The sequence below is a fragment of the Salvelinus sp. IW2-2015 genome, linkage group LG4q.1:29, assembly GCF_002910315.2.
Source record: "Salvelinus sp. IW2-2015 linkage group LG4q.1:29, ASM291031v2, whole genome shotgun sequence".
NCBI classification, from domain to species: Eukaryota; Metazoa; Chordata; class Actinopteri; order Salmoniformes; family Salmonidae; genus Salvelinus; species Salvelinus sp. IW2-2015.
Window position 1 is genome coordinate 63,913,907 of NC_036842.1, and position 26,592 is coordinate 63,940,498.

Sequence of the window (26,592 nt, forward strand, 5' to 3'; positions counted from 1 at the left end):
GTTGATTACTGGGATAAAGGTGATAGGAGGAGGGGAGGAGCGTTCATGTCCTGGTTTGAAGGTGATGTGTCAGGACACGTGTGAGATGAGTCTGACACGGGTCAGGATGTCCTGGCGACACAACGGGCACGTCTCCAGCTGTAAGGCACACTCCATACACATCCCACTAAGGATACAAACACACACAGAGACCACGTAAGGAGCCGTAACACACAGGCAAATGGATAGATACTCAATACAGGTACAAGGGGTGAAACAGAGAGGGAAGTTGTTGTACCTGTGTCCGCAGGGTCTCAGCTCTGTATCGGCCATCTGGTCACAGCAGAGGGTGCAGCAGTTGTCTCTGATGCTCACCTGCTTGAGCAGGGCCAGGCGCCGGTGTCTGAGGAACACACACAAGCACAAACAGTCACTAAATRGTACATGTTAACTCGAAATGACACAACGACAAGGTTCCAGTTTAACAAAGTTTACTCTACTATATGAACACACTACAAGGTAGCCATTACACTCAAGGCCAGGTTCAACAACGAACAAACTTCCTGCGCATGCGCGCTCTTGACTGAGTGATAGCCCCGTAATAACAGAAATATAGGGATACTTAAAACATGAACTTAACAGTACATGGGAGTTCACATAATGTGCAGTTGTCCTGTTCAACTAGAGTGATCATTTCAAGCCTAACCATTTTGCCCAAGGCTACATTAGCTCAGACTTACCTGGGAAGGATAATCTTCTCATCAGACGCCAGTGAGGCAAAGTCATTGAAGGTGCTGAACTTGACAGACGGGGGATGGCGGAAGGGCTTCGCCCCAAAGTTAAACTCACATTGTTGGTAGGACATGAAACTTGCTGCTGCAAAGAAGCCAGACCTGGAAAAAGAAAGGAAGTAGGAAGACTAATGAGGATATTGGACATAGCAGTGAGTTACTGAAATGTACAGTATGTCAATACTTGTGTGGGGTGCACTTTGGATTATGGCCAGAAAATAGAGCAAGCAGGAGCAGGGTGTGTATACTCACGTTGCAGAGGAAAACACCTGCTTCTCTGAGGGGAGCTGATGTCCATTCAGGTAGAAAAGCATCTGCTTCTTACTGAGGTCCAGTAGGAAACCTATGGCATCTCCTACAGATCAAAGAAAGTGTAAGGCTTAAGCATATGCTTGTAAGAGACAGTAGTTCGGTAACAAATGTGTGTAAGCCGAGGTGTTGACAGACATCTCCCCATTACAGCCTGCCTCTRAGCTACAACATGAAACTGTATGGAGTTTGGGATGCACTTACCCTCTTTCCAGCAGGGGTGGGAGTGTGGTTTACTGCGAGCGTTGTACCAGATTAGCTGCCTGCAGCCATCATATGCACATGAGTATTCATCATCTCCTATCCCATAACCCTCCTGAAAAACACACATTATGGCATTCAGTCTCTAGCAGAAATAAACACTGCTTGCTGTGTGTATCAGTACAGCATGTAAGCACGTACATGGTTAAGGAACTTGCTGTCCTTGGTGGCCCAGCCAATCTGCATGACCCCGGAGGTGACCACTGTGACCTCATAGTACCACACGCCTGAGTCCACACAGAAGGTACAGCGGACACTCTCAAAGGAGGACGCGTCGCAGCGCGCCTTGGGAGAGGGGAGAAAAGGGCAGATCCATTATCTCTATGGAACAAGATGATACTGATCAGTGTAATACTGGCATTTAGCATGACAAACAAAGTATAATCATTTATTGTGTGCGCAACAGGGATCATTCTAGTCACACTGCTCTGTCAGGCGTGTTACAGAGAGATGCCCCCTCACCTCCAGTCCACTGGGAGAGATCTTGAGATACTCGCTGACGTCGTTGCTGTTCAGCATGGCGTTGATGTTGCTCAAGTTCACCTTCTCGTAGGTGAACTGACGGCCATCTTTCAGGACTGAGGAGACAGGATAGAGGGAATATTAACAGTCAGTGGATGAGAACTGTCCTCCCTAACATGATGTAGCCTACTACTCACAGAGGTTATCCAGGCTCCATTGGGAACAGAAGCCGACCTGGCGCTTCAGGTAGTCTGTGTGGTCAGCCCACGATTCCAGAACCCCCAGTCGGTCACTTATACACGACTCAGACACTGTTAGCTTGTTCTCACCTGCAACAGGGAAATATAACAGTTACTAGTCCGTTTTGTGGCCAATGGGATAGCATAGCAACCTTCAGAAGGATGTGCAGGATAAGGGGACAAACTTACTGGTCTGTGAGAACTTCTCCAAGGCTATGAGGGCAAAGAGCATTACAGTAGGATGGGCCTCAGAACTCTGGGAACAGAGATGTTCAGATAAATTAGACAAGGCCTCATTCTACAGAAAAATGACATGTAACCCAAGTATATGACTATTGACAGCGCAACAGCATTTGTGTGGTTCTACATGTTTGTTGTGGTCTCACCAGGCTCTCCAGCAGGTACCCCAGGGTTCCAGGGCTCAGGAGTCCAATGCTGGCTGGACCTGAGACATGTGGAGTGGGCGTTAGGTGAAGGAACAACGCTAAGGGCCACAGTAAAGGTACAGGATTGCACCCCCCAACAAAAATTATTATATATAATATGTTTCACATGCGCCGAATACAATGGGTGTAGGCTTTACCGTGAAATGCTTGCTTACGAGCCCTTCCCAACGATACCGAGTTAAAAAATAATAATACAAAGAAAAACAGTAACACAACGCTTCCAGAGAAAGACAAAGTGTAATTCAAAGTTTGGGGTGTAAACAAACAGACATTGAATAGTAGAGGCAACCTCTGTTGGGTATGTCAGACAGACTGAGTTGTCTCACCCTGGCCACCCTCTCCCCAGCCCAGTGCTGCAGGCTCAGCAGAACTGTCAGAGCAAAGGCAGAGCATTTAGGCCGTGTCATGACAAGCATACAACTCAAACCTGCAGGATTAGCTCTTTCAGTTCACAATGACYGTTTGGTATGCCAAATACTGGTTGGGGAACTAGGGTCAAATAACCTGTGGCACTTGAGAGCATTTTCATTTTTCACTGTTGATTATGTGAGTTCAAGAGTGTGTGTGTGTATGTGTGTCTGGGGTTTGATTTTACCATTCTTGTGGGGACCAGAAGTCATCAAGTTTAGTAAAACAAGTAGAATTTGGACAAGTGGGGACATTTCGCCAGTCCCCACAAGGAAAAATATTTTTTTAGGCTTAAGGGTTTAAAGTTACAATTAGGGTTAGGTAAGGTTAGGTTAAGAAAAATAGGATTTTGAATGGGAATCAATTGTGCCTTCATGGATAGTAAAACAAACGTGTGTGTGTGTAAGAGAATGAAGGAGATCAGGTTGCATCCACACTTACCAGCCAGTTTCTCAGCCAGGCAGCCCAGTACAGCAGTAGTGTTGCGGTGCTTAGAAGGGATGATGGCATCCTGGCGGGCCACAGTGGCACTCAAGCTCAGCATCTCGGACAGCTTCTGTAGAGCATCCTGACAAAGGAGGGGAAACAAGCACTGTTTTGAACGTCCAACACAGGAAAACAATGTCTCTTGAAATCTATTGAAACTTCATATAGTCTTTTCTTTCATAATACAGTTCCTTCAGAAAGTATTCATACCCCTTGATTTATTCTACCTTTTGTTGTGTTACAGGCTGAATTCAAAGTGTATTATTTTTTCCCTCACCCATCTACACACAATACCCTTTGATGACAAAGTGAAAACATGTTTTTAGAAAAGTTAGCAAAATTTATTGAAAATGAAATACAGAAAATCTATTTTACATAAGTAATCACACCCGAGTCAACATTTTGTAGATGCTCCTTTGGCAGTGATTACAGCTGTGAGGCTTTCTTGGTAAGTCTAAGAGCTTTTTACACCTGTGCAACATTTCCCCATTATTCTTTAAAAAAATATTCAAGCTCTATCAAATTAGTTTTTGGTCGTTGCTAGACAACCATTTTCAGGTCTTGCCATAATTTTAGAAGTAGATTTAAGTCAACTGTAACTCGGCCACTCAGGAACATTCACCGTCTTCTTGGAAAGCAACTCGTGTAGATTTGTCCTTGTGTTTTAGGTTGTCGTCTTGCTCAAAGGTGAAATCATCTCCCAGTGTCTGGTGGAAAGCAGACTGAACCAGGCTTTTCTCTAGGATTTTGCCTGTGCTTAGCCCCATTCCGTTTCTTTTTTTTATCCGGAAAAACTCCGTAGGCCTTAACAATTACAAGCATACCCATAACATGATGCAGCCACCACTATGTTTGAAAATATGGAGAGTGGTTCTCAGTAATGTTGTATTGGATTTGCCCCAAACATAACATTTTGTAGTCAGGACAAAAAGTAAATTGCTTTGCCACATTTTTTTGCAGTATTACTTTAGTGTCTTGTTGGAAACAGGATGCATGTTTTGGAATATTTTTATTCAGTACAGGCTTTGTTCTTTTTACTCTGTCAATTAGGTTAGTATTGTGGAGTAACTACAACGTTGTTGATCCATCCTCAGTTTTCTCCTGTCACAGCTATCAACTCTAACTGTTTTAAAGTCACCATTGGCCTCGTGGTGAACTCCTTGAGCTTTTTCCTTCCTCTCTGGCAACTGAGTTAGTAAGGACGCCTGTATGTTTGTAGTGACTGGGTGTATTGGTACACCATCCAAAATGTAATTAATAACTGCACCATGATCAAAGGGATATTCAATGTCTGATTTTTGTATTTTTATCTACCAATAGGTGCCTGTCTTTGCAAGGCATTGGGTATTCTCCCTCTGTGGTTGAATCAGTGTTCACTGCTCAACTGAGGGACCTTACAGATAATTGTATGTGTGGGGGACAGAGACAAGGTTGTCATTCAAAAATCATGTTAAACACTATTATTGCACACATTTACATTTACATTTAAGTCATTTAGCAGACGCTCTTATCCAGAGCGACTTACAAATTGGTGCATTCACCTTACATGTAACATATTACGTCACTTGTTAAGAAATGTTTTACCCCTGAACTTATTTATGCTTGCCATAACAAAAGGGTTGAATATGTATTGTGTCAAGACATTTCAGCCTTTCATTTTTAATTATTAATTATGAATACATTTTTTATATATATATTTTTTTACATAAATCCACATTGACATTATGGGGTATTGTGTGTAGGCCAGTGACAAAAAATATATATTTAATCAACTTTAATATCAGGCTGTAACGTAACATGTGGGAAAAAATCTAAGGGTGTGAATACGTTTTGAAGGCACAGTACACACAGTGTACAAAACATTAGGAACACCTTCCTAATATTGAGTTGCACCCCATTTTGCCCTCAGAACAGCCTCAATTATTATTTTAAAWTKTTTATTTAAATGTAACCTTTATTTAACCAGGTAGGCAAGTTGAGAACAAGTTGGGCCTCCCGGGTGGCGCAGTGGTCTAGGGCACTGCATCGCAGCGCTATCTGCGCCACCAGAGTCTCTGGGTTCGCGCCCAGGCTCTGTCGCAGCCGGCCGTGACCGGGAGGTCCGACGCACAATTGGCCTAGCGTCGTCCGGGTTAGGGAGGGTTTGGCCAGTAGGGATATCCTTGTCTCATCGCGCTCCAGCGACTCCTGTGGCGGGCCGGGCGCAGTGCGCGCTAACCGAGGGGGCCAGGTGCACGGTGTTTCCTCCGACACATTGGTGCGGCTGGCTTCCGGGTTGGAGGCGCGCTGTGTTAAGAAGCAGTGCGGCTCGTCTCTCCCGAGCCCGTACGGGAGTTGTAGCGATGAGACAAGATAGTAATTACTAGCGATTGGATACCACGAAAATTGGGGAGAAAAGGGGGTAAAAKTTATTWAAATAAATAAATAAATAAATTTAAAAAAAGTTGAGAACAAGTTCTCATTTACAATTGTGACCTGGCCAAGATAAAGCAAAGCAGTTCGACACATACAACAACAGAGTTACACATGGAGTAAAAATAAAAATAAATAAAAAGTCTATATACAATGTGAGCAAATGAGGTGAGATAAGGGAGGTAAAGGCAAAAAAAGGCCATGGTGGCGAAGTAAATACAATATGGCAAGTAAAACACTGGAATGGTAGATTTGGAGTGGAAGAATGTGCAAAGTAGAAATAATGGGGTGCAAAGGAGCAAAATAATTGAATAAATAAATACAGTAGGGGAAGAGGTAGTTTGGGCTAAATTATAGATGGGCTATGTAAAGTGCAGTAATCTGTGAGCTGCTCTGACAGCTGGTGCTTAAAGCTAGTGAGGGAGATAAGTGTTTCCAGTTTCAGATTTAGAGATTTTTGTAGTTCGTTCCAGTCATTGGCAGCAGAGAACTGGAAGGAGAGGCGGCCAAAGGAGGAATTGGCTTTGGGGGTGACCAGAGAGATATACCTGCTGGAGCGCGTGCTACAGGTGGGTGCTGCTATGGTGACCAGCGAGCTGAGATAAGGGGGGACTTTACCTAGCAGGGTCTTGTAGATGACCTGGAGCCAGTGGGTTTGGCGACGAGTATGAAGCGAGGGCCAGCCAACGAGAGCGTACAGGTCGCAGTGGTGGGTAGTATATGGGGCTTTGGTGACAAAACGGATGGCACTGTGATAGACTGCATCCAATTTATTGAGTAGRGTATTGGAGGCTATTTTGTAAATGACATCGCCGAAGTCGAGGATCGGTAGGATGGTCAGTTTTACGAGTGTATGTTTGGCAGCATTAGTGAAGGATGCTTTGTTGCGAAATAGGAAGCCAATTCTAGATTGAACTTTGGATTGGAGATGTTTGATGTGAGTCTGGAAGGAGAGTTTACAGTCTAACCAGACACCTATGTATTTGTAGTTGTCCACATATTCTAAGTCAGAACCGTCCAGAGTAGTGATGTTGGACGGGAAGGCAGGCATTTAGTTTTACTTGTATTTAAGAGCAGTTGGAGGCCACGGAAGGAGTGTTGTATGGCATTGAAGCTCGTCTGGAGGGTTGTTAACACAGTGTCCAAAGAAGGGCCAGAAGTATACAGAATGGTGTCGTCTGCGTAGAGGTGGATCAGAGACTCACCAGCAGCAAGGGTGACATCATTGATGTATACAGAGAAGAGAGTCGGCCCAAGAATTGAACCCTGTGGCACCCACATAGAGACTGCCAGAGGCCCGGACAACAGGCCTTCCGATTTGACACACTGAACTCTATCAGAGAAGTAGTTGGTGAACCAGGCGAGGCAATCATTTGAGAAACCAAGGCTATCGAGTCTGCCGATCAGGATGTGGTGATTGACAGAGTCGAAAGCCTTGGCCAGGTCAATGAATACGGCTGCACAGTATTGTTTCTTATCGATGGCAGTTAAGATATCGTTTAGGACCTTGAGCGTGGCTGAGGTGCACCCATGACCAGTTCTGAAACCAGATTGCATAGCGGAGAAGGTGCGGTGGGATTCAAAATGGTCGGTAATCTGTATGTTGACTTGGCTTTMGAAGACCTTAGAAAGGCAGGGTAGGATAGATATAGGTCTGTAGAAGTTTGGGTCAAGAGTGTCCCCCCCCTTTGAAGAGGGGGATGACCACAGCTGCTTTTCAATCTTTGGGAATCTCAGATGACACGAAAGAGAGGTTGAACAGGCTAGTAATAGGGGTTGCAACAATTTCGGCAGATCATTTTAGAAAGGGTCCAGATTGTCTAGCCCGGCTGATTTGTAGGGGTCCAGATTTTGCAGCTCTTTCAGAACATCAGCTGACTGGATTTGGGAGAAGGAGAAATAGGGAAGGCTTGGGCGAGTTGCTGTGGGGGGTGCAGTGCTGTTGACCGGGGTAGGGGTAGCCAGGTGGAAAGCATGGCCAGCCGTAGAAAAATGTTTATTGAAATTCTCAATTATAGTGGATTTATCGGTGGTGACAGAGTTTCCTATCCTCAGTGCAGTGGGCAGCTGGGAGGATGTGTTCTTATTCTCCATGGACTTTACAGTGTCCCAGAACTTTTTGGAGATTGTGTTGCAGGAAGCAAATTTCTGCTTGAAAAAGCTAGCCTTGGCTTTTCTAACTGCCATTGTATATTGGTTTCTAACTCCCCTGAAAAGTTGCATATCACGGGGGCTGTTCGATGCTAATGCAGAACGCCACAGGATGTTTTTGTGTTGGTTAAGGGCAGTCAGGTCTGGAGAGAACCTGGATAGTAGGACAGACCTGGATAGTAGGACAGAACCCTGCAGGCTATCTCTGCAGTAGATTGCAACACCGCCCCCTTGGCCGTTCTATCTTGTCTGAAAATGTTGTAGTTAGGGATGGAGATTTCAGAGTTTTTGGTGGTCTTCCTAAGCCAGGATTCAGACACGGCTAGGACTTCCGGGTTGGCAGAGTGTGCTAAAGCAGTGAATAAAACAAACTTAGGGAGGAGGCTTCTAATGTTGACATGCATAAAACCAAGGCTATTACRGTTACAGAAGTCATCAAAAGAGAGCGCCTGGGGAATAGGAGTGGAGCTAGGCACTGCAGGGCCTGGATTCACCTCTACATCACCAGAGGAACAGAAGAGGAGTAGGATAAGGGTACGGCTAAAAGCTATGAGAATTGGTCATCTAGGACATCCGGAACAGAGAGTAAAAGGAGCAGGTTTCTAGAGACGATAAAATAGCTTCAAGGTATAATGTACAGACAAAGGTATGGTAGGATGTGAATACAGTGGAGGTAAACCTAGGTATTGAGTGATGATGAGAGAGATATTGTCTCTAGAAACATCATTGAAACCAGGTGATGTCATCGCATGTGTGGGTGGTGGAACTGAAAGGTTGGATAAGGTATAATGAGCAGGGCTAGAGGCTCTACAGTGAAATAAGCCAATGAACACTAACCAGAACAGCAATGGACAAGGCATATTGACATTAAGGAGAGGCATGCTTAGCCGAGTGATCATAAGGGTCCAGTGAGTAGTGAGGTTGGTTGGGGTCACGGCGATTCAGACAGCTAGCCGGGCCATGGGTAGCAAGCTGGCAGAGGATGGAGGTCTGTTTTTAGCCACCTCGTGCGTTTCCGTTGGTAGATTAGTGGGGTTCCGTRTGGTAGAGGGGACCAATCCAATTGGCGAAATAGTTATAGTGGCCTAAGAAAATTGTCCGATAGACCTAATTCAGATAGCAGCCGATAAGACAGCTAACGAATAGCGGGCCGCAGATGGGCGTTCAGGTTACGTCGCGACGGAGGGGCCAGTTGGATAACTCCCTCGGGCAGATAACGTCGGTAGTCCAGTCATGAAGGCCCGGTGGGGGCTCCGCATTGGYAGTAAAACAGGTTCGGATAGGTGATTGTAGCCCAGGAGTGGCTGATGGAACTCTTCAGCTGGCTAGCTCCGGAATAATTGATGTTTGCTCCAGGACCGACGTTAGCCAATAGTCACTCGGATAGCAGCTAGCTAGCTGCAAGATCCAGGTGTAAATGTCCAGAGCTTGCGGTAGAAATCCGGGGATATGGAGAGAAAATAGTTCCGGTATGCTCTGGCCTGAGTCGCGTTGTACAAAACTGGCGATAGCTTTTCGAGCTAAAGGATAGCTGATGACTGCCAACCGTGGCAGTCATCAGGGGCATGGACACTACAAGGTGTCGAAACATTCCACAGGGATGCTGGCCCATGTGGATTCCAATGTKTCCCACAAGTTGGCTGGATGTCCTTTGAGTGGTGGACCATTCTTGATACACACCGGAATCGATGGAGCGTGAAAAGCCTAGCAGCATTGCAGTTCTTGACACACTCAAACCAGTGCGCCTGGCACCTACCAACATACCCCATTCAAAAGCACTTAAAATATTTTTTCTTGTCCATTCACCCTCTGAATGGCACACATACACAATCCATGTCTCAATTGTATCAAGGCTTAAAAATACTTTAACCCGAAAATACTATGCATGGAAGTAACTGAATTGTTTTCATTATTAGCTTTTTAAAAAAGTGACTATAGCAAGCCTATCCTCTCATATTATTAAACATGCAACTATTGTAATGAAGCAGAGAATGTAATGCATCATTTACAAACATTTCCTAAATTACAATGTGGGAAAACACTGTTCTAAAAGATGCACCTGATGAGAGCCGTTTCATGTGACAGAGTGATGAACGTCTCCGTTAGAAACTTAGAAAGAGGGAAAACGTAAATATGCAACAAATTAGATGGGTTGTTAATATGACTAGGATTGTGCCTTTGGCTTCTGGACAATCTAAAAAAGTAGATATGAACAGTAGAACAGGAGAGAAATGCTGTGAAACTTTGGTTGCTGGCACAGCTGTTCTTAGCTGCTTCGTGCTGCTCCTCTTTCATTGCTGCTCCCTGCAGCCTGCTTCGGAGTTGCTTAGCAACGAGTCTCCGCTCTGGCTTGCTCGCGGATCACTGACTAGAGACAGCCATTAGTTGAGGTACGAAAGGTACTTTCTACTTTAAAGTCACTGTACATTACTATTTTCGACTAAATAATAATTCCGGTCAACCAAGACACTGTTCCTGTTTTATGAGTGACGAGATTTGTTCAATTCTGGCACCAATTTAATTGAACGAAATAATGCAAATTCACTTATAGAGTGATAAGCATGACCGGTCAAATGTATTTTGGGCGGCTAAGCGACTAATATCCCTAATTAGAACCTTTTACTATTTAAGCAGCAGTTTCTCCCTCCAGTCTTTCTTATTTTTGTTGGCGAATGCTTGTGGTGGCCAACTTTTCCTTTCCATGTTGTGCGTGACTGAAAGTGAGTACTTTGCATTATTGTACAGTACCAGTCAAAAGTTCGGACACCTATTCATTCAAGGGTTTTTCTTTATTTGTACTATTTTCTGTATTGTAGAATAATAGGGGAGACATAAAAACTATGAAATAACATATAGAATCATGTAGTAACCAATTCTTTAATTGTTTAAATCAAAATATATTTGAGATTCTTCAAAGTATTCACCCTTTGCCTTGATGACAACTTTGCACAATCAACCAGCTTCACCTGGAATGCTTTTCCAACAATCTTGAAGGAGTTCCCACATATGCTGAGCACTTGTTGGCTGCTTTTCCTTCACTCTGCGGTTCCAAACCATCTCAAATGGGTGGAGGTCAGCTGATTGTGGAGGCCAGGTCATCTGATGCAGCACTCCATCACACTCCTTCTTGGTCAAATACCCCTGACACAGCTTGGAGGTATGTTTTGGGTCATTGTCCAGTTGAAAAACAAATGATAGTCCCAAACCAGATGGGATGGTGTATCGCTGCAGAATGCTATGGTAGCCATCCTGGTTAACTGTGCCTTGAATTCTAAATAACATCAGAGTGTCACCAGCAAAGCATCCCCACACCATAACACCTCCTCCTCCATTCTTCACAGTGGGAACCACACATGGAGATCATCTGTTCATCTACCCTGCGTCTCGCGGTTGGAACCAAAAATCTCAAATTTGAACTCATCAGACCAAAGGACAGATTTCCACCGGTCTAATGTCCATTGCTCCCGTTTCTTGGCCCAAGCAAGTCTCTTCTTCTTATTGGTGTCCTTTGGTAGTGGTTTCTTTGCAGCAATTTGACCATKAAAACCTGATTCATGCAGTCTCTTCTGAACAGTTGATGTTGAGATTAGAGGTCGACCGATTAATCAAAATGGCCGAATAATTAGGGCCGATTTCAAGTTTTCATAACGGTAATCAGCATTTTTGGACACCGATTAAACACATTGCACCCCACGAGGAGACTGCGTGGCAGGCTGACTACCTGTTACGCGAGTGCAGCAAGGAGCCAAGGTAAGTTGCTAGCTAGTATTAAACTTACCTTATAAAAAACAATCAATCTTAACATAATCACTAGTTAACTACACATGGTTAATGATATTATTCGTTTATCTAGCTTGTCCTGCATTGCATATAATCGATGCGGTGCCTGTAAATTATCCTCAAATCACAGCCAAACGGGTGATGATTTAACAAGTGCATCCTTGAAAAAGCACTGTCGTTGCACCAATGTGTACCTAACCATAAACATCAATGCCTTTCTTTAAAATCAATACACAAGTATATGTTTTTAAACCTGCATATTTAGTTAATATTGCCTGCTAACATGAATKTATTTTTTTCTCTTGCGTTCTTTGCAAGCAGAGTCAGGGTATATGCAGCAGTTTGGGCTTCCTGGCTCGTTGCGAACTGTATGAAGACCATTTCTTCCTAACAAAGACCGTAATTAAATTTGCCAGAATTGTACATAATTATAACATAACATTGAAGGTTGTGCAATGCAACAGCAATATTTAGACTTAGGGATGCCACCCGTTAGATAAAATACAGAACGGTTCCGTATTTCACTGAAAGAATAAACTTTTTGTTTTCGAAATGATAGTTTCCGGTTTTTACCATATTAATGGCCTAAGGCTCATATTTCTGTGTGTTATTATAATTAAGTCTATGATTTGATAGAGCAGTCTGAGCGGTGGTAGGCAGCAGCAGGCTCATAAGCATTCATTCAAACAGCACTTTCCTGCATTTGCCAGCAGCTCTTCGCTGTGCTTCAAGCATTGCGCTGTTTATGGCTTCAAGCCTCCCGAGATATAGGCACTATAGTATTGCCAGCCTAAAGAACATCAAATAGTCAAAGGTATATGAAATACAAATGGTAGAGAGAAATAGTCCTTGAATTCCTATAATAAATACAACCTAAAACTTCTTACCTGGGAATATTGAAGGCTCATGTTATAAAGGAACCACCAGCTTTCATATGTTCTCATGTTCTGAGCAAGGAACTTAAACGTTAGCTTTTTTACATGGCAAATATTGCACTTTTACTTTCTTCCCCAACACTTTGTTTTTGAATTATTTAAACCAAATTGAACATGTTTCATTATTTATTTGAGACCAAATAGATTTTATTGACGTATTATATTAAGTTAAAATAAAACTGTTCATTCAGTATTATTAAAACTGTCATTATTCCAAATAAATATATTTAAAAAAAAATATATATATATATATATACACACACTGCTCAAAAAAATAAAGGGAACACTTAAACAACACAATGTAACTCCAAGTCAATCACACTTCTGTGAAATCACTCCCCTCAGTGAGCTTGTCCAGGAGTGGGGAGAAGAGGGGGTTTACTTGAGATGGGAGAATATAGAGTTGACAATTGAGTTATGCCTTGGATGAGGTAATGTTTTGGTACTATGAAGTACCAGGAACGAGATTAGAACCTCGTCTTAGAGACCAAACTGAACAATAATTTATAGCTAATGCTATCTGGCTATGGGATACTCCTTTCTCAAGTAAAATTATTTTGTAGGCACTCTCAGAATTCATTATAGACACTGAATTGATCTGAGAGTCAAAGGGCGATTTTAAAGCTCACATATTATTAAAGATGACATTTAAGTATAACTCTGACTGGTGTGTGATTTGTAACTCTCCTCATTTGGTAATACAGGAAATTGCCACGACACTATGCATTTCGGTAGGAAGCGTTCTCCTGGCATCCGCCAAACCCAGATTCGTCCGTCGGACTGCCACATGGGGGAGTGTGATTCATCACTCCAGTGAATGCATTTCCACTGCTCCAGAGCCCAATGGCGGCAAGCATTACACCACTAGAGGTGACGCGTGGCACTGCGCATGGTGATCTTTGGCTTGTGTGCGGCTTCTCGGCCATTGAAACCCATTTCATGAAGCTCCCGATGAATAGTCCTTGTGCTGACGTTGCTTCCAGAAGCAGTTTGGAAGTCAGTAGTGAGTGTTGCAACCGAGATACGATTTTAACGTGCTTCAGCACTCGGCGGTCTCGTTTTCTGAGCTTGTGTGGCCTACCATTTCGYGGCTGAGCCGTTGTTGCTCCTAAACGTTCCCACTTCAAAATAACAGCACTTACAGTTGACCGGGGCAGCTCTAGCAGGRMAGAAATTTKACAAACTGACTTGTTGGAAAAGTGCCATCCTATGACGGTGCCACGTTGAAAGTCACTGGGCTCTTAAGGCCATTCTACTGCCAATGTTTGTCTATGAAGATTGCATGGCTGTGTGCTCGATTTTATACACCTGTCAGCAACGGGTATGGCTGAAATATCCAAATCCACTCATTGAAGGGGTGTCCACATACCTTTGTATATACAGTGCCTTCGGGAAGTATTCAGACCCTTGACTTTTTCCACATTGTTACATTAGTCTCAATCTAAAATGGATTAAATAAAAAAAAATATCAGCAATCTACACACAAAATCCCATAATGACAATGCGAAAACAGGTTTATAGCAAAAACCAAGCCATGAGTTCGGTGGAATTGTCTATAGAGCTCCGAGACAGAATTGTGTCAAGGCACAGATCCGGGAATGGGACCAAAAAATGTCTGCAGCATTGAAGGTCACCAAGAACACAGTGGCCCCTATCATTCTCAAACAGAAGAAGTTTGGAACCACCAAGACTCTTCCTAAAGCGGTCTGCCTGGCCAAACTGAGCAATCAGGGGAGAAGTGCCTTGGTCAGGGAGGTGACCAAGAACCCGATGGTCACTCTGATAGAGCTCCAGAGTTCCTCTATGGAGATGGGAGAACCTTGCAGAAGGACAAGCATCTCTGCAGCACTCCACCAATCACTGCACTGTTGTGCAGTAAAAGGCACAACAGCCCACTTGGAGTTTGCCAAAAAGGCATCTAAAGGACTTCGACCATGAGAAACAAGATTCTCTGGTCTGATGAAACAAAGATTGAACTCTTTGGCCTGAATGCCAAGCGTCACGTCTGGAGGAAACCTGGTACCATCCAACGGGGAAGCATCATGCTGTGGGGATGTTTTTCAGCTGCAGGGACTGTAAGACTAGTCAGGATYGAGGGAAAGATGAACGGCGTAAAGTACAGAAAGATCCTTGATGAAAACCTGCTCCAGTACCAACAGGACAACAACCCTAAGCACACAGCCAACAACGCAGGAGTGGCTTCGGGACAAGTCTCTGAATGTCCTTGAGTGGCCCAACCAGAGCCCAGACTTGAACCCGATCGAAACATCTCAGGAGAGACCTGAAAATTGCTGTGCAGCAACGCTACCCATCCAACCTGACAGAGCTTGAGAGGATCTGCAGAGAAGAATGGGAGAAACTCCCCAGATACAGGTGTGCCAAGCTTGTAGTGTCATACCCAAGAAGACTCAAGAATGTAATTGCTGCCAAAAGGTGCTTCAACAAAGTACCGAGTAAAGGGTAAGAATACTTTATTAAATGTTTATAAATTAGCAAAAATTTATAAAAAACTGTTTTAGCTTTGTCATTATGGGGTATTGTGTATAGATTGATGGGGGGGGGGGATGATTTAATCCATTTTAGAATAAGGCTGTAACCTTACAAAATGTGGAAAAGGTAAAGGGGTCTGAATACTTTCCAAAGGCACTGTATATCCTCAGTTTGTTTGATACTTTTCAATTTCTTATCCATTTGCACTTGTCAGTCATGATTATATGTTAACATGTGTTAGTATCTCCATTTTATAACCCCCAGAACCACAACCTCATATCATAACTTGTATCACAAACTTACCTACTGGCCTAACAAGCCATCAAATCTACATCCTACCCCCATGTGCCTGTATTGTGCTTTTTAGTTAGTTAATAAGTACCCTGAACTGGAAACCTTGTCTCCAACCATCATTCCTGCATTCTTACAAATGCACCGTAGTGGCAACATCACTCCTCAACCCTAGTTATTTTTAGTAACTATCAATCCCCACACCCCTACTGGAACATGAGCTTGGTGTGTTGTAATCAGCTGCTATCAATGAGTGTCTAAGAGTGGATGGCCATGCTTTGGGAAGTTGAGCTTTGAATTTGAGTTTTGTGTAGGCATTAGGCAAGGAAGATGGATCTTGGAGGCATTACACAGACGAGACCCAGATGGTAACTAGTACTCACTTTGGTGGGCAGTGGGCATTCGTCAAGCAGCAGGGTAATCACAGCTGGTCCCAGTGGGTCGTCCAGCGGTATCACCCGGATCAGAGACTGGACCACCTCCAACCAGCCGTCATCTTAGGGTGGCACAGGGGGTAGGGTAGGGGGGAAAGGTGGAGGTTAGCAGGGGACAGCAAAACTGGTTAATTAACAGCCTCTTTGTAGTTGTCACACTAGATGCAGATATGTGCAGTCTGAGGTTTAGCGTCTAAGCACGTCTGCTTGGAGGCTTTGTTGTGCATCACTCAACTGGCCAGAAACTGAAACTCAATTACTGTTGAATTTGGTGGAAAGTGAGGTATTATTTTGGCTTCTCTTCCCCCTAGCCATCCTTAACTCAAAATAATTGAATAATTTCTAACCTTTCCCTGTGATAAAACTATGTAACTCAACTTTAACTTCTGTGGTAACAGCAGCACATAAGGCAGATGGATGTCTTTTGGACATTTCCATGTAAAAGGACCCATGAACAGCAACAGCTCATAGGAGTATATGAAATTGGGTGTCAAATGAAAGCTAAGCATCAATATTGAGAAATGAATCCAAATACATATCCATTTTACAAAAAATTAGGAAGAAGCAAAGGCTCAAACAGATAGAAAAGMGCTCCTAGAAAATATCGACCAGATTAAGTCTTGATGTATTTCTAATACCTTAAAACACAAAATTGAAGTGAAGACCCCTGCAAACTACACTAAACAAAAACAAATGCAACATTTTCTAAGATTTTACTGAGTTAGTTCATATAAGGAAATCAGTCAATTTAAATAAATTCATTAGGCCTTAATCTATGCATTTCACATGACTGGGAATACAGATATGCATCTGTTGGTCACAGATACTGTACCTTAAAAATAAAAAGTAAGGGCGTGGTTCAGAAAACCAGTCAGTATCTGGTGTGACCACCATTTGCCTCATGCAGCACAACACATCTCCTTCGCATAGAGTTGATCAGGCTGTTGATTGTGGCCTGTAGAATATTGTCGCACTCCACTTCAATGGCTGTGCGAAGTTGCTGGATATTGGCGGAACTGGAGCACGCTGTCGTACACGTTGATCCAGAGCATCCCAAAGATGGTCAATAGGTTACATGTCTGGTGAGTATGCAGACCATGGAAGAACTGGGACATTTTTAGCTCCCAGGAATTGTGTACAGATCCTTGCAACATGAGTCTGTGCATTATCATACTGAAACATGAGGTGATGGTGGCAGATGAATGGCACGACAATGGGCCTCAGGATCTCGTCACGGTATCTCTGTGCATCCAAATTGCCATCGATAAAATGCAATTGTGTTCGTTGTCTGTAGCTTATGCCTGCCCATGCCATAACTCCGCTGCCACCATGGAGCACTCTGTTCACATCGTTGACATCTGCAAACCGCTCGCCCACACGACACCATACACGCCTTCTGCCCGGTACAGTTGAAACCGGGATTCATTCGTGAAGAGCACACATGTTTTTTACTCCTTTTTCTTCCCAATTCCAAATTGGTATTTAGTCTTGTTCCATCGCTGCAACTCCCCTACGGACTCGGGAGGCGAAGGTCGAGTGCCATGCTACCGCTGAAACACAACCCTGCCCAGCCACACTGCTCTCTTAACCCGGAAGCCAGTCGCAACAAATGTGTCGGAGGAAACGCCGTCCAGCTGGCGACCGAAGTCAGCTTGCAGGCAACCGGACCGCCACAAGGGATCGCTAGAGTGTGATGTGACAAGGAAATCCCGGCCGGCCAAACCCTCCCCTAACCCGGACGATGCTGGGCCAAATGGGTCTCCCGGGTCGGCTGTGAAACAGCCTGGGATCAGACCCGGGACTGTAGTGCCTTAAAACGCTGCGTCACTCAGGAGGCCCGAAGAACACACTTCTACAGCGTGCCAGTGGCCATTGAAGGTGAGCATTTGCACACTGAAGTCGGTTACGGCGCCGAACTGCAGTCAGGTCAAGATCCTGGTGAGGATGATGAGCACGCAGATTAGCTTCCCTGAGACGGTGTCTGACAGTTTGTGCAGAAATTGTTTGTGCAAACCCAGTTTCATCAGCTGTCCGGGTGGCTGGTCTCAGACCATCCCATAGGTGAAGAAGCCAGATGTGGAGGTCCTGCGCTGGCGTGGTTATACATGGTCTGCAGTTGTGAGGCCGGTTGGAGGTACTGCCAAATGCTCTAAAAACGACTTATGGTAGAGAACATTAAATTATCTGGCAACAGCTCTGGTGGACATTCCTGCAGTCAGCATGCCAATTGCACGCTCCCTCAAAACATGAGACATCTGTGGCATTGTGTTGCGTGACAAAACTGTACATTTTAGAGTGGCCTTTTATTGTCCCCAGCACAAGGTGCACCTGTGTAATGATCATGCAGTTTAATCAGCTTCTTTAAATGCCACACCTGTTAGGTGGATGGATTATCTTAGCAAAGAAGAAATGCTCACTTAACAAGGATGTAAAAAAAAATATACACAAAATGTTACAGAAATAAGCTTTTTGTGCATATGGAACATTCCTGGAATCTTTTATTTCAGCTTGTGAAACATGGGACCAACACTTCACACGTTGCGTTTATATTTTTTATATAATATGCTTTCTTTTTTTGCCGTGGTATAATTCTGGCATTGAGTATCACTAAACCTGTTATCGAAGTACATTCTGGTATCGTGACAACACTACACTTGATGAGTACAGTATAATGTACTGTATTGTACTATACTGAGCTCTACTGTGCTGTACTTTGATGTCCAAACTTGTGAAACAGACCTCTATGATTGGTTCAGGTTTGGTCCTAACCAACCAAATTAGGTGTTTTTTGGGGCAGAGCTCATTAAAATAATAGCCAGTGTGAAGAATAGAAGTATGCAATATCCTCCTTACTTTTGTGTACCTATTCTAGAGCCCTATAAAAAGGGATGGGCAACTTTGATAGGGTGGGGGACCACAGTGGCTCGTCAGGGGGCTGCAGTTGCTCGTTGGTCTGTGTACCCACATTCATACCCATGCATGCAGTCAGAGCTGGCTCTAGCTTTTTGGGGTCCCCAAGCGAAATTATGTTGGATCTCACCATGTCCAACAAACAAATGATCTTTTTGGCATTTATCAAATTGTACCAAAACTGTGTTTCCATCACAGCTGTCGTGATCTTTTAATTAATTTTTTATACAGAATGACTTCACTTGCATAAACGCTGTGGATGTAAATATGGTTAGTGACTGACAGAGAGAAAAACTGATGCACAACATTTCGAAATTGCACCTTGTGTATTCTACTATTCTAACGCTCAACAGTAAGTTGAGACCGACTGAGTTCATAAAATACAAAAATGTAGACGCGGTCTACAAAAAGGGGGGCCGCAGGCCATCAGTTGCCTATCCCTGTACTACTACATCAGTTTATTTTTAATCCTAATTATGCTTTCTCCTGGGCTTTTTCCCAGGTTTCGTTTCTTCTCCATTTTTTTGCTCTCAAAATCATACTTTAACCTCTTTGGGCTAGGKGGCAGTATTTTGACATCTGGATGACAAGCGTGCCCAAAGTAAACTGCCTGTTACTCAGGCCCAGAAGCTAGGATATGCATATAATTGATTTGGATAGAAAACACTCTAAAGTTTCTAAAACGTTTAAAATAATGTCTGTGAGTATAACATAACTGATATGGCAGGCAAAAACTCAAGGACAAACTATCCAGAAAAAAAATGGAAAAAAATTCATCCCACCATTGATTCCTATGGCTGTCATTTTTAATATGAAGGGAAAACCTCCCAGATTGCAGTTCTTAGGGCTTCCACTAGATGTCAACAGTCTTCAGAAAGAGTTTCAGGCTTGTTTTTGGAAAAATTAGCTAGAATTTGTAGTTTTTGTAAGTGGCTCCCATTTTGGCTGTAGTGTTTGTTACACGTTCTGGTGAATGCGCGTACATTGTTTATCTCCGGTAATAACAATAACGATTCGCCGTCTTAAATTTGATAGTTTATTTACGTATTAGGGTGCCTGAGGTTTGATTATAAACGTTGTTTGACTTATTTGGAGAAGTTTATTGGTAACGTTTGGGATTAATTTTGTATGCGTTTTGAAGGAGGGAAACCGGTGGATTATTGAATGAAGCGCGCCAGCTAAACTGAGTTTTTGGGGATATAAAGGACTTTATCGAACAAAACAACCATTTGTGATGTAGCTGGGACCTTTTGGAGTGCAAACAGAAGTAGATCTTCTAGCGTCCCACTGATCTGCAAGAAGAAAAACAAAAACTGGATGTTCTAAGTCCGCAACAATGCTTACACCCCATCAGGAGACCACAAGGTCTGGAATTTTGTTGTTGTTGTTGTTGGGGTGTTGATACCCTAATTCAACTGCCCACCAGCAAGATACTTATTGATGCAAATAATCATGATATCAGGCTACTTTGCAGTTAACAATTAATTGAGGGTTTTTGAGAAAGCCTTTCCATCTACCAGAAAACTTATTGCTAACGACTACACAAAGTGGTAGAGAAATGTGCCCACAAAGACAGGGGCATTACCGCATTAACTCTTCAGAAAGTTGAAGGAAAATAGGAATCAGTGATGCATTTTGTTCATGGCTTATGATTATTTTAGGCATATTAATAAATGTTTTAATAAGTTCAATACATTTAATTGATTTCCTACTAAGTTCAATAATTTAAAAGAATATTGTTGAATTCCGTTTTAAAATGTCTGGATTACATGATTCTGTCCACGTTCACAGCGACGCAGAATTTATAGGGCCCTACTATTCAGGCTATATCACCATGAAGAGAATGACATTCATATCCATAATTACGCATTTCTGTATAGTACAGATCAGGGACCTGTGATGTAATTCTGTTAACGTCTGTAAATCCACTTTACTTACTGTAGTTGAATAAGTCAAGGTGTCATTTCATAGCTGACACCCCATTCCTTCTGCAGACATCTTTGAATCTTAATTCAGAGCAAATATTTAGAGTTTTTGGTAAACGTGGTACATAAAAAAATCTGAGGGAGATTTTACAGAAATTCTGTTAACAAATGTGTTTTTGTCAAATGTTCAGTGTAATTTGTTAAAAGTATGTGGACACCTGCTCGTCAAACATCTCACTCCAAAATCATGGGCATTAACATGGAGTTGGTCCCCCCTTTGCTGCAATAACAGCCCCCACTCTTCTGGGAAGGCTTTCCACTAGATGTTGGAACATTGCTGCGAGGACATGCATCCATTCAGCCACAAGAGCATTAGTGGCACTGATGGCTTGTAGTCGGCATTCCAATTCATCCCAAAGGTGTTCGATGGGGTTGAGGTCAGGGCTCTGTGCAGGCCAGTTAAGTTCTTCTACACTGATCTTGACAAACCATTTCTGTATTGCCCTCACTTTATGCACAGGGGCATTGTCATGCTGAAAAAGGGCTTACCCCAAACTGTTGGCACAAAGTTGGATACACAGAATCGTCTAGAATGTCATTGTATGCTGTAGCGTTAAGATTTCCCGTCACTGGAACTAAGGGGCCTAGCCCGAACCATGAAAAACAGCCCCAGAYCATTATTCCAAAGCCGGCAAGCTTTACACCACTCCAGCTGACGCTTAGCATTGCGCATTTTGATCTTAGGCTTGTGTGCAGCTGCTCAGCTATGGAAACCCATTTCATGAAGTTGCTGACTAACAGTTCTTGTGCTGAYGTTGCTTCCAGAAGCAGTTTGGAACTCGGTAGTGAGTGTTGCAACCTAGGACAGATTATTTTTACACATTACGCGCTTCAGCACTCAGCGGTCCCGTTCTGTGAGCTTGTCTACCACTTCGCGGCTGAGCCATTGTTGCTCCTAGACGTTTCCACTTCACAATAACAGCACTTACTGTTGACCGGAGCAGCTATAGCAGGGCAGAAATGTGACGAATTGACATGTTGGAAAGGTGGCATCCTATGACGGTGCCACGTTGAAAGTCACTGAGTCCTCAATTTATACACCTGTCAGCAACGGGTGTGGCTGAAATAACGGAATCCACTAATTTAAAGGGGTGTCCACATACTTTTGGCCATGTAGTGTAGTTGGATGGTTTGTTCAACTTTGTTTGGCATACATTTTAAAGTGAAAAATCTGAGTCTCAGCGCAATTCCGTTAACGGGGAATTATCCTTTTACAGATATCCATAACATCAGTGTGTAACATTAGAAAAATCCCACTTCTATTCCTGATAACAGGCCCAGGAATAACTCCATTCTACCCTTCCCAGTAGCAGTGACTCAACACCCGACTGCCCTACTCCAAACCTACCAGTCTCTCTCAACCATCAAAACAACAGATGCACTTATAAATAAAGTAAACAGTACACAGCTGTGGCAACCAGTCCCCCCAGGATTCTGCAATCGCAAAATTCAATGCAAAATCCAACAATCTGCGCATATTATGCGAAAGCTCGCAATTTTGACCAATCCCCGCCCTTTTAGCGCATAAAAGGGTCCAATCAAAAGCGGGTTCGTAATTTTGACCAAATACCGTGGAAAATGGCCGTCTCCAACCACACGTCAACAAAGTTTTCCCCCCACGGCCTGTCAGTGTTTTCACGTGCGAAGATGGCTGATTGTTGATGGCTGACAGGCAGTACAATGAAAAGAAATCAATCATTTGCCATCAAAAATAACAGCTAAAGTGGGAAACAATTTCCAAATGTTTTACATGAAAGTGGTGGGAAATTGTTTTGCACTCCGTGCAACGTTGTGCTGGAACACAAGAGAAAGTCGACAATCAACAGTCACTTCGAATCAGCAAAGCATATGAGAATGTCAGAACAGTTCCCACAGCAGCGGCAGATCACCATGACTGAAGTGGTAGCAGGAAAGACTGTGGCAAGCGCTGAAAGAATCAAGGTGAGTGGCGTTTTACGCAAACTTTTACTCCGCTAACCTTGGCTTTAGTAGGGTGTTTGGCATTCTGCTCTCCCCAGGATGTCTATGGGGAGCGCTGCTCAAAGCACTGAGTGCAATTTGTCAGCTTTGCCGTTTTAAACTCTCTGTAAAACTTAATATGGATCACGAAAGCACAATCTTCCTGGATTTTTTTAGAAATGGCAATACTGTTTTAAAAGTACATATCAACCACAATACTCCACAACCACAATACCACAATACTATTTTTACGTTTTCTGTTCTTTATCTCCCTTAAAACCCTTTCAGAAAAAAAAGAAAAAAAAATCACAATCAAGTATTTTGAAGACAACTTATGCTAAATAAATATTGATCCTCAAATTGAAAGCGATTGATCAGCTTTGAATCCATTTGTTTTTTGAGAGAGTGTGAATGAGAGGTTCATCTCGTGTTGATAGCATGCCCCAAGCCTGATGGAGAGGAGAGGTGTGTGTGAGTGGATTATAAATGACACACGGATATATATTTTATCTAATTAATTAATGCAAGTGTTATTTTTCCGATTTTTCACCTCTCGTTATGTTCAGAAAAAGAGCTGCGTTTCTTCAAAAAAAGAAACAGCCCAAAAGAGCACTTTGTCTCTAATTGTTTTCATGGAAGTTGACCTTGAGATATAATATGTCTTAAGCTTGGACCCCAGGTGTTTCTTTTGTCCTAGTTTAATATTTTTTAGTACCTACAGATTATGGGGGAATGCATTTTTTAAATGTTGAAAATAAACAAATCGAGCACTTTAAATGCTTCTAATTGTTTTTGTATTATGTATTCTGCTTAAAAATCATCCTAAAACTGAGCACATATGACTTTTTATTGCTTTATATGAAATGAACGTGAACAAAACATCGCAAAATGTAGCTCGGAATTTCAGAAAAGATGCCACTAAATCAAGCATTTTTGGCCACAGAAATCACAAAAAAGTCACGAAATCCTGGAGGGACTGGGCAACGAGAGGAGAGACAAGCTGGCGGGCTGGATACAGATGTTAAGACTGTTAGGCCCCGCTAGATCCACCTCTGAAACCAGCTAAAGAGAGGCTCAGACCTGCCACTGACTGTCCACAAGAACTAGCACCATGCTCTAGCACTATGGGTCTGGTTCTCAAAAACKAGTAGCATTAATAGGGAATAGTAAAACTTTACAAGCAAGTCTCAATGTAAAATGAACACAATCTTGCTGTGGGATCAGGTGAGATTGTCATGACTAATAGGCAGGCGCAAAGGCATTTCATTATTGCCTTAGAGACGGAATGGGAAGCCTGCATTAGTATCATTGTGTGGGCTAGAAGAGCCTTTAACAGAGAGTAATGACTGGCAAAGCCTGGGAAACCTTATGATCCACTCTATCAATATCCAGAGGTTACAGCTGCCAAGAGTACACACTAATTACTTAATTTGACACAGGAGACAGCCACAGAGGACAGAGCTCCTCTTACTGTTCTATCTGATACTGAAGAAAATTAACAATCTTTCTTGAGAAACTTATGAAATCCATGTATTACATCAATGCTCACGTACAGTACCATATAAGGACATTTGTCTTACCCGTTTCTGCCATCTCATGCAGCGTGATCATGGAGTAGGGGGGCTCTTGGTCGCTAAAAAACAAAATGTGATTGTGAACAGAGAATCTTGTGACAGTGAAGTTCAATAATCATCACATGTAATGTGTGGGTGCAATGTTAAGTGTCTTGCTCTAAGCAGTTATGAAATTCAGATGACAAGCTAGAGGCAGAGCGGAACAGTGCGATGGATGGGTGTGCGGCTGCAACTGTTGAGGATGTTGTTTTGTCTGATAGAGAGGCTGGCACATTGGCCTCCCTCCTCCTGCCTATAAATCTGACCAATGACAGCAGACCTAATGCTCCCTTGGTAACTCCTCCTGAAGGATAATCCCAGAGAAGAATCTGTCTCTGCTCACAGGTTCAAGTCCTTCATCATTAGAGCGTAAAATCAGACCCAGACCTCTATAGCTCTGAGGAAGCATTCGGTCAGCCTAAACACTATTGACAGGGTTCTGAGGGAGCAGAAGAGGCTGTCTGGAGGATAACACCTCAATGGCCAACAAGCTTGTACCAAGATGTAAGCCTATCCCGTGTGAGAGTTTACACACCCCTCAAACATCTCAAGACCACAGAGGTGTGTGCTRTGAATGTCTGAAGTGCCAACAAAGGGCCTGCACAATCTGAACAAACTGTACTACAGTTCAGACACATAACAAGACCTGTGAAGGGAAGCAACGTTTATTATGCATGCCATGTCCACTAGCTTGGTTGGGAATTAGACTACATTTCAAACACTTACTTGTCAACTAGAGTCCTGATCACAGCTAGTGTGTCCAGCACCAACCCATCCACGTTTTGTTTCTTCCGGCGGGGTTCATGGGGTCCCCGGCCACGCCGTGGGGGTCTGACAGGGTCCCGGGGCCGACTGCTTCGTGCCTCAGGGGGATMGGCAGCGGGGTGATCAACTCGCCTGAGTTGCCTGCGAGTTGCCGATCCATCCTCCACGTCACTTTCTTCTCTACAAACGCAGCTGTTTCCCATAGTCCCGGATGTCTCGAGGCTTTCCCAAAACCGTAGCGATAACTGCTCCAATGAGAGCAGCAGAACCTGCACAAGGCTCCTGCTGGCACAGAATGCAATCCAGCTAGCTACTATCATATCATTTGGAGCCCTGGTGGAGGCGTCTCATGATGATTCGGATGGGGACGTCAGTCATCCTGTTGCTGCGGATGGATGGCAGATAGCTAGGAGGGAGTAGCACAGATCAGCAGTGAGCAAAAACCATCCTAGCAGGTGGGAAGTCCACGTGCACTTCCCAAACTCTAACCTGTGTAAAATAACATGTATAGAAAGAATAGCTAGCTACATGTTTAAGAAAAACAAAATACTCTGCAAAATGAAATTATGTAGCTAACGTTAGCTAGTAATGTTAATCAGCAACACTAGCTAACATTATAGACGGCTGTTTGGCAGTTATATTTCAGGGAAATGTAGCTGACTAGCTAGCTAACTAACGTTAGTTTGCTATGACCAATTTACGCCAAGGATAAATTGACTGGCTGTAACAGCCATGTTGAAATTGCTAATGAGTTACCTGTACTGTAGGTAGTTAGTTAACTATATCTGACTGAGAACTTTTATTAAACTAGCTAGGTATAATTAGATTACCAAATTAGAACACTAACGTTAACCTGTTGATGCCAGATAGTAAGCTAACATAAATAGTTCACAGCCATTTCCCACACGATAACTAGAAATAGGTCTAGGCTACGTAGCCAATGTTGGCTCTCATGAGATGSTAGTTGGTTCTAGTACAGCAACGAAAAATAGCTCGCAAGTTACTTACCTCGCAAATGAGCTGGTAGTGTCCTCGGTTAACTAACTATAAAATAAATTGTCAGGATGAACAGGCCTCAAAAGCTTTACGAAAATAGCGTTTACGTTAGGTTAGCTAGCTAACGTGTAGCCTACATTGCTAGATAACGGTAGCTATCAAAAAAATAAGCTTGCTAACGCGAGCTGGCAAACTAGAACAAGCTAGTTAACGTTCATATTTAATCCACTCTTTCTTGATTTAATCGAGTATAACAGTTACGCCCTCAAACCCCTTTGTTTGATTTCGTTGACGGCTGTACTGATAGCTAGCTAGCTAGTTCCGTAGTGTCGGCTATCCCCCATCTGATCAGCTGTCACCAGGACAGGAGTAGCTTGATGCGGCTTCGCTATTGTACTAGCACGAGTTTCTAAACAACTTTGTTATTTTTTTTGTTTCTTAATTCTTTGAYTGTCTTTGGTACTATGGACGAGGAAGTTCAGAGACCTAA

At 43.2% G+C, this 26,592-nt stretch overlaps 1 protein-coding gene across 1 annotated transcript; it reads right to left on the reverse strand.

Annotated features, from left to right (window-relative positions):
• On the reverse strand, positions 1-26,450 carry rspry1 (ring finger and SPRY domain containing 1). The gene is made up of 15 exons (XM_023985366.2): positions 26,115-26,450; positions 25,068-25,512; positions 24,309-24,361; positions 15,824-15,936; positions 3,337-3,463; positions 2,428-2,486; positions 2,231-2,297; positions 2,000-2,131; positions 1,803-1,918; positions 1,482-1,625; positions 1,284-1,395; positions 1,023-1,125; positions 720-872; positions 278-382; positions 1-166 (listed from the first exon to the last, which is right to left on the reverse strand). Exons 2-15 carry the CDS (start codon positions 25,424-25,426, stop codon positions 70-72), a joined length of 1,740 nt encoding a protein of 579 aa, XP_023841134.1. The 5' UTR covers positions 25,427-25,512; positions 26,115-26,450; the 3' UTR covers positions 1-69.
• Positions 26,451-26,592: the final 142 nt, after the last annotated feature.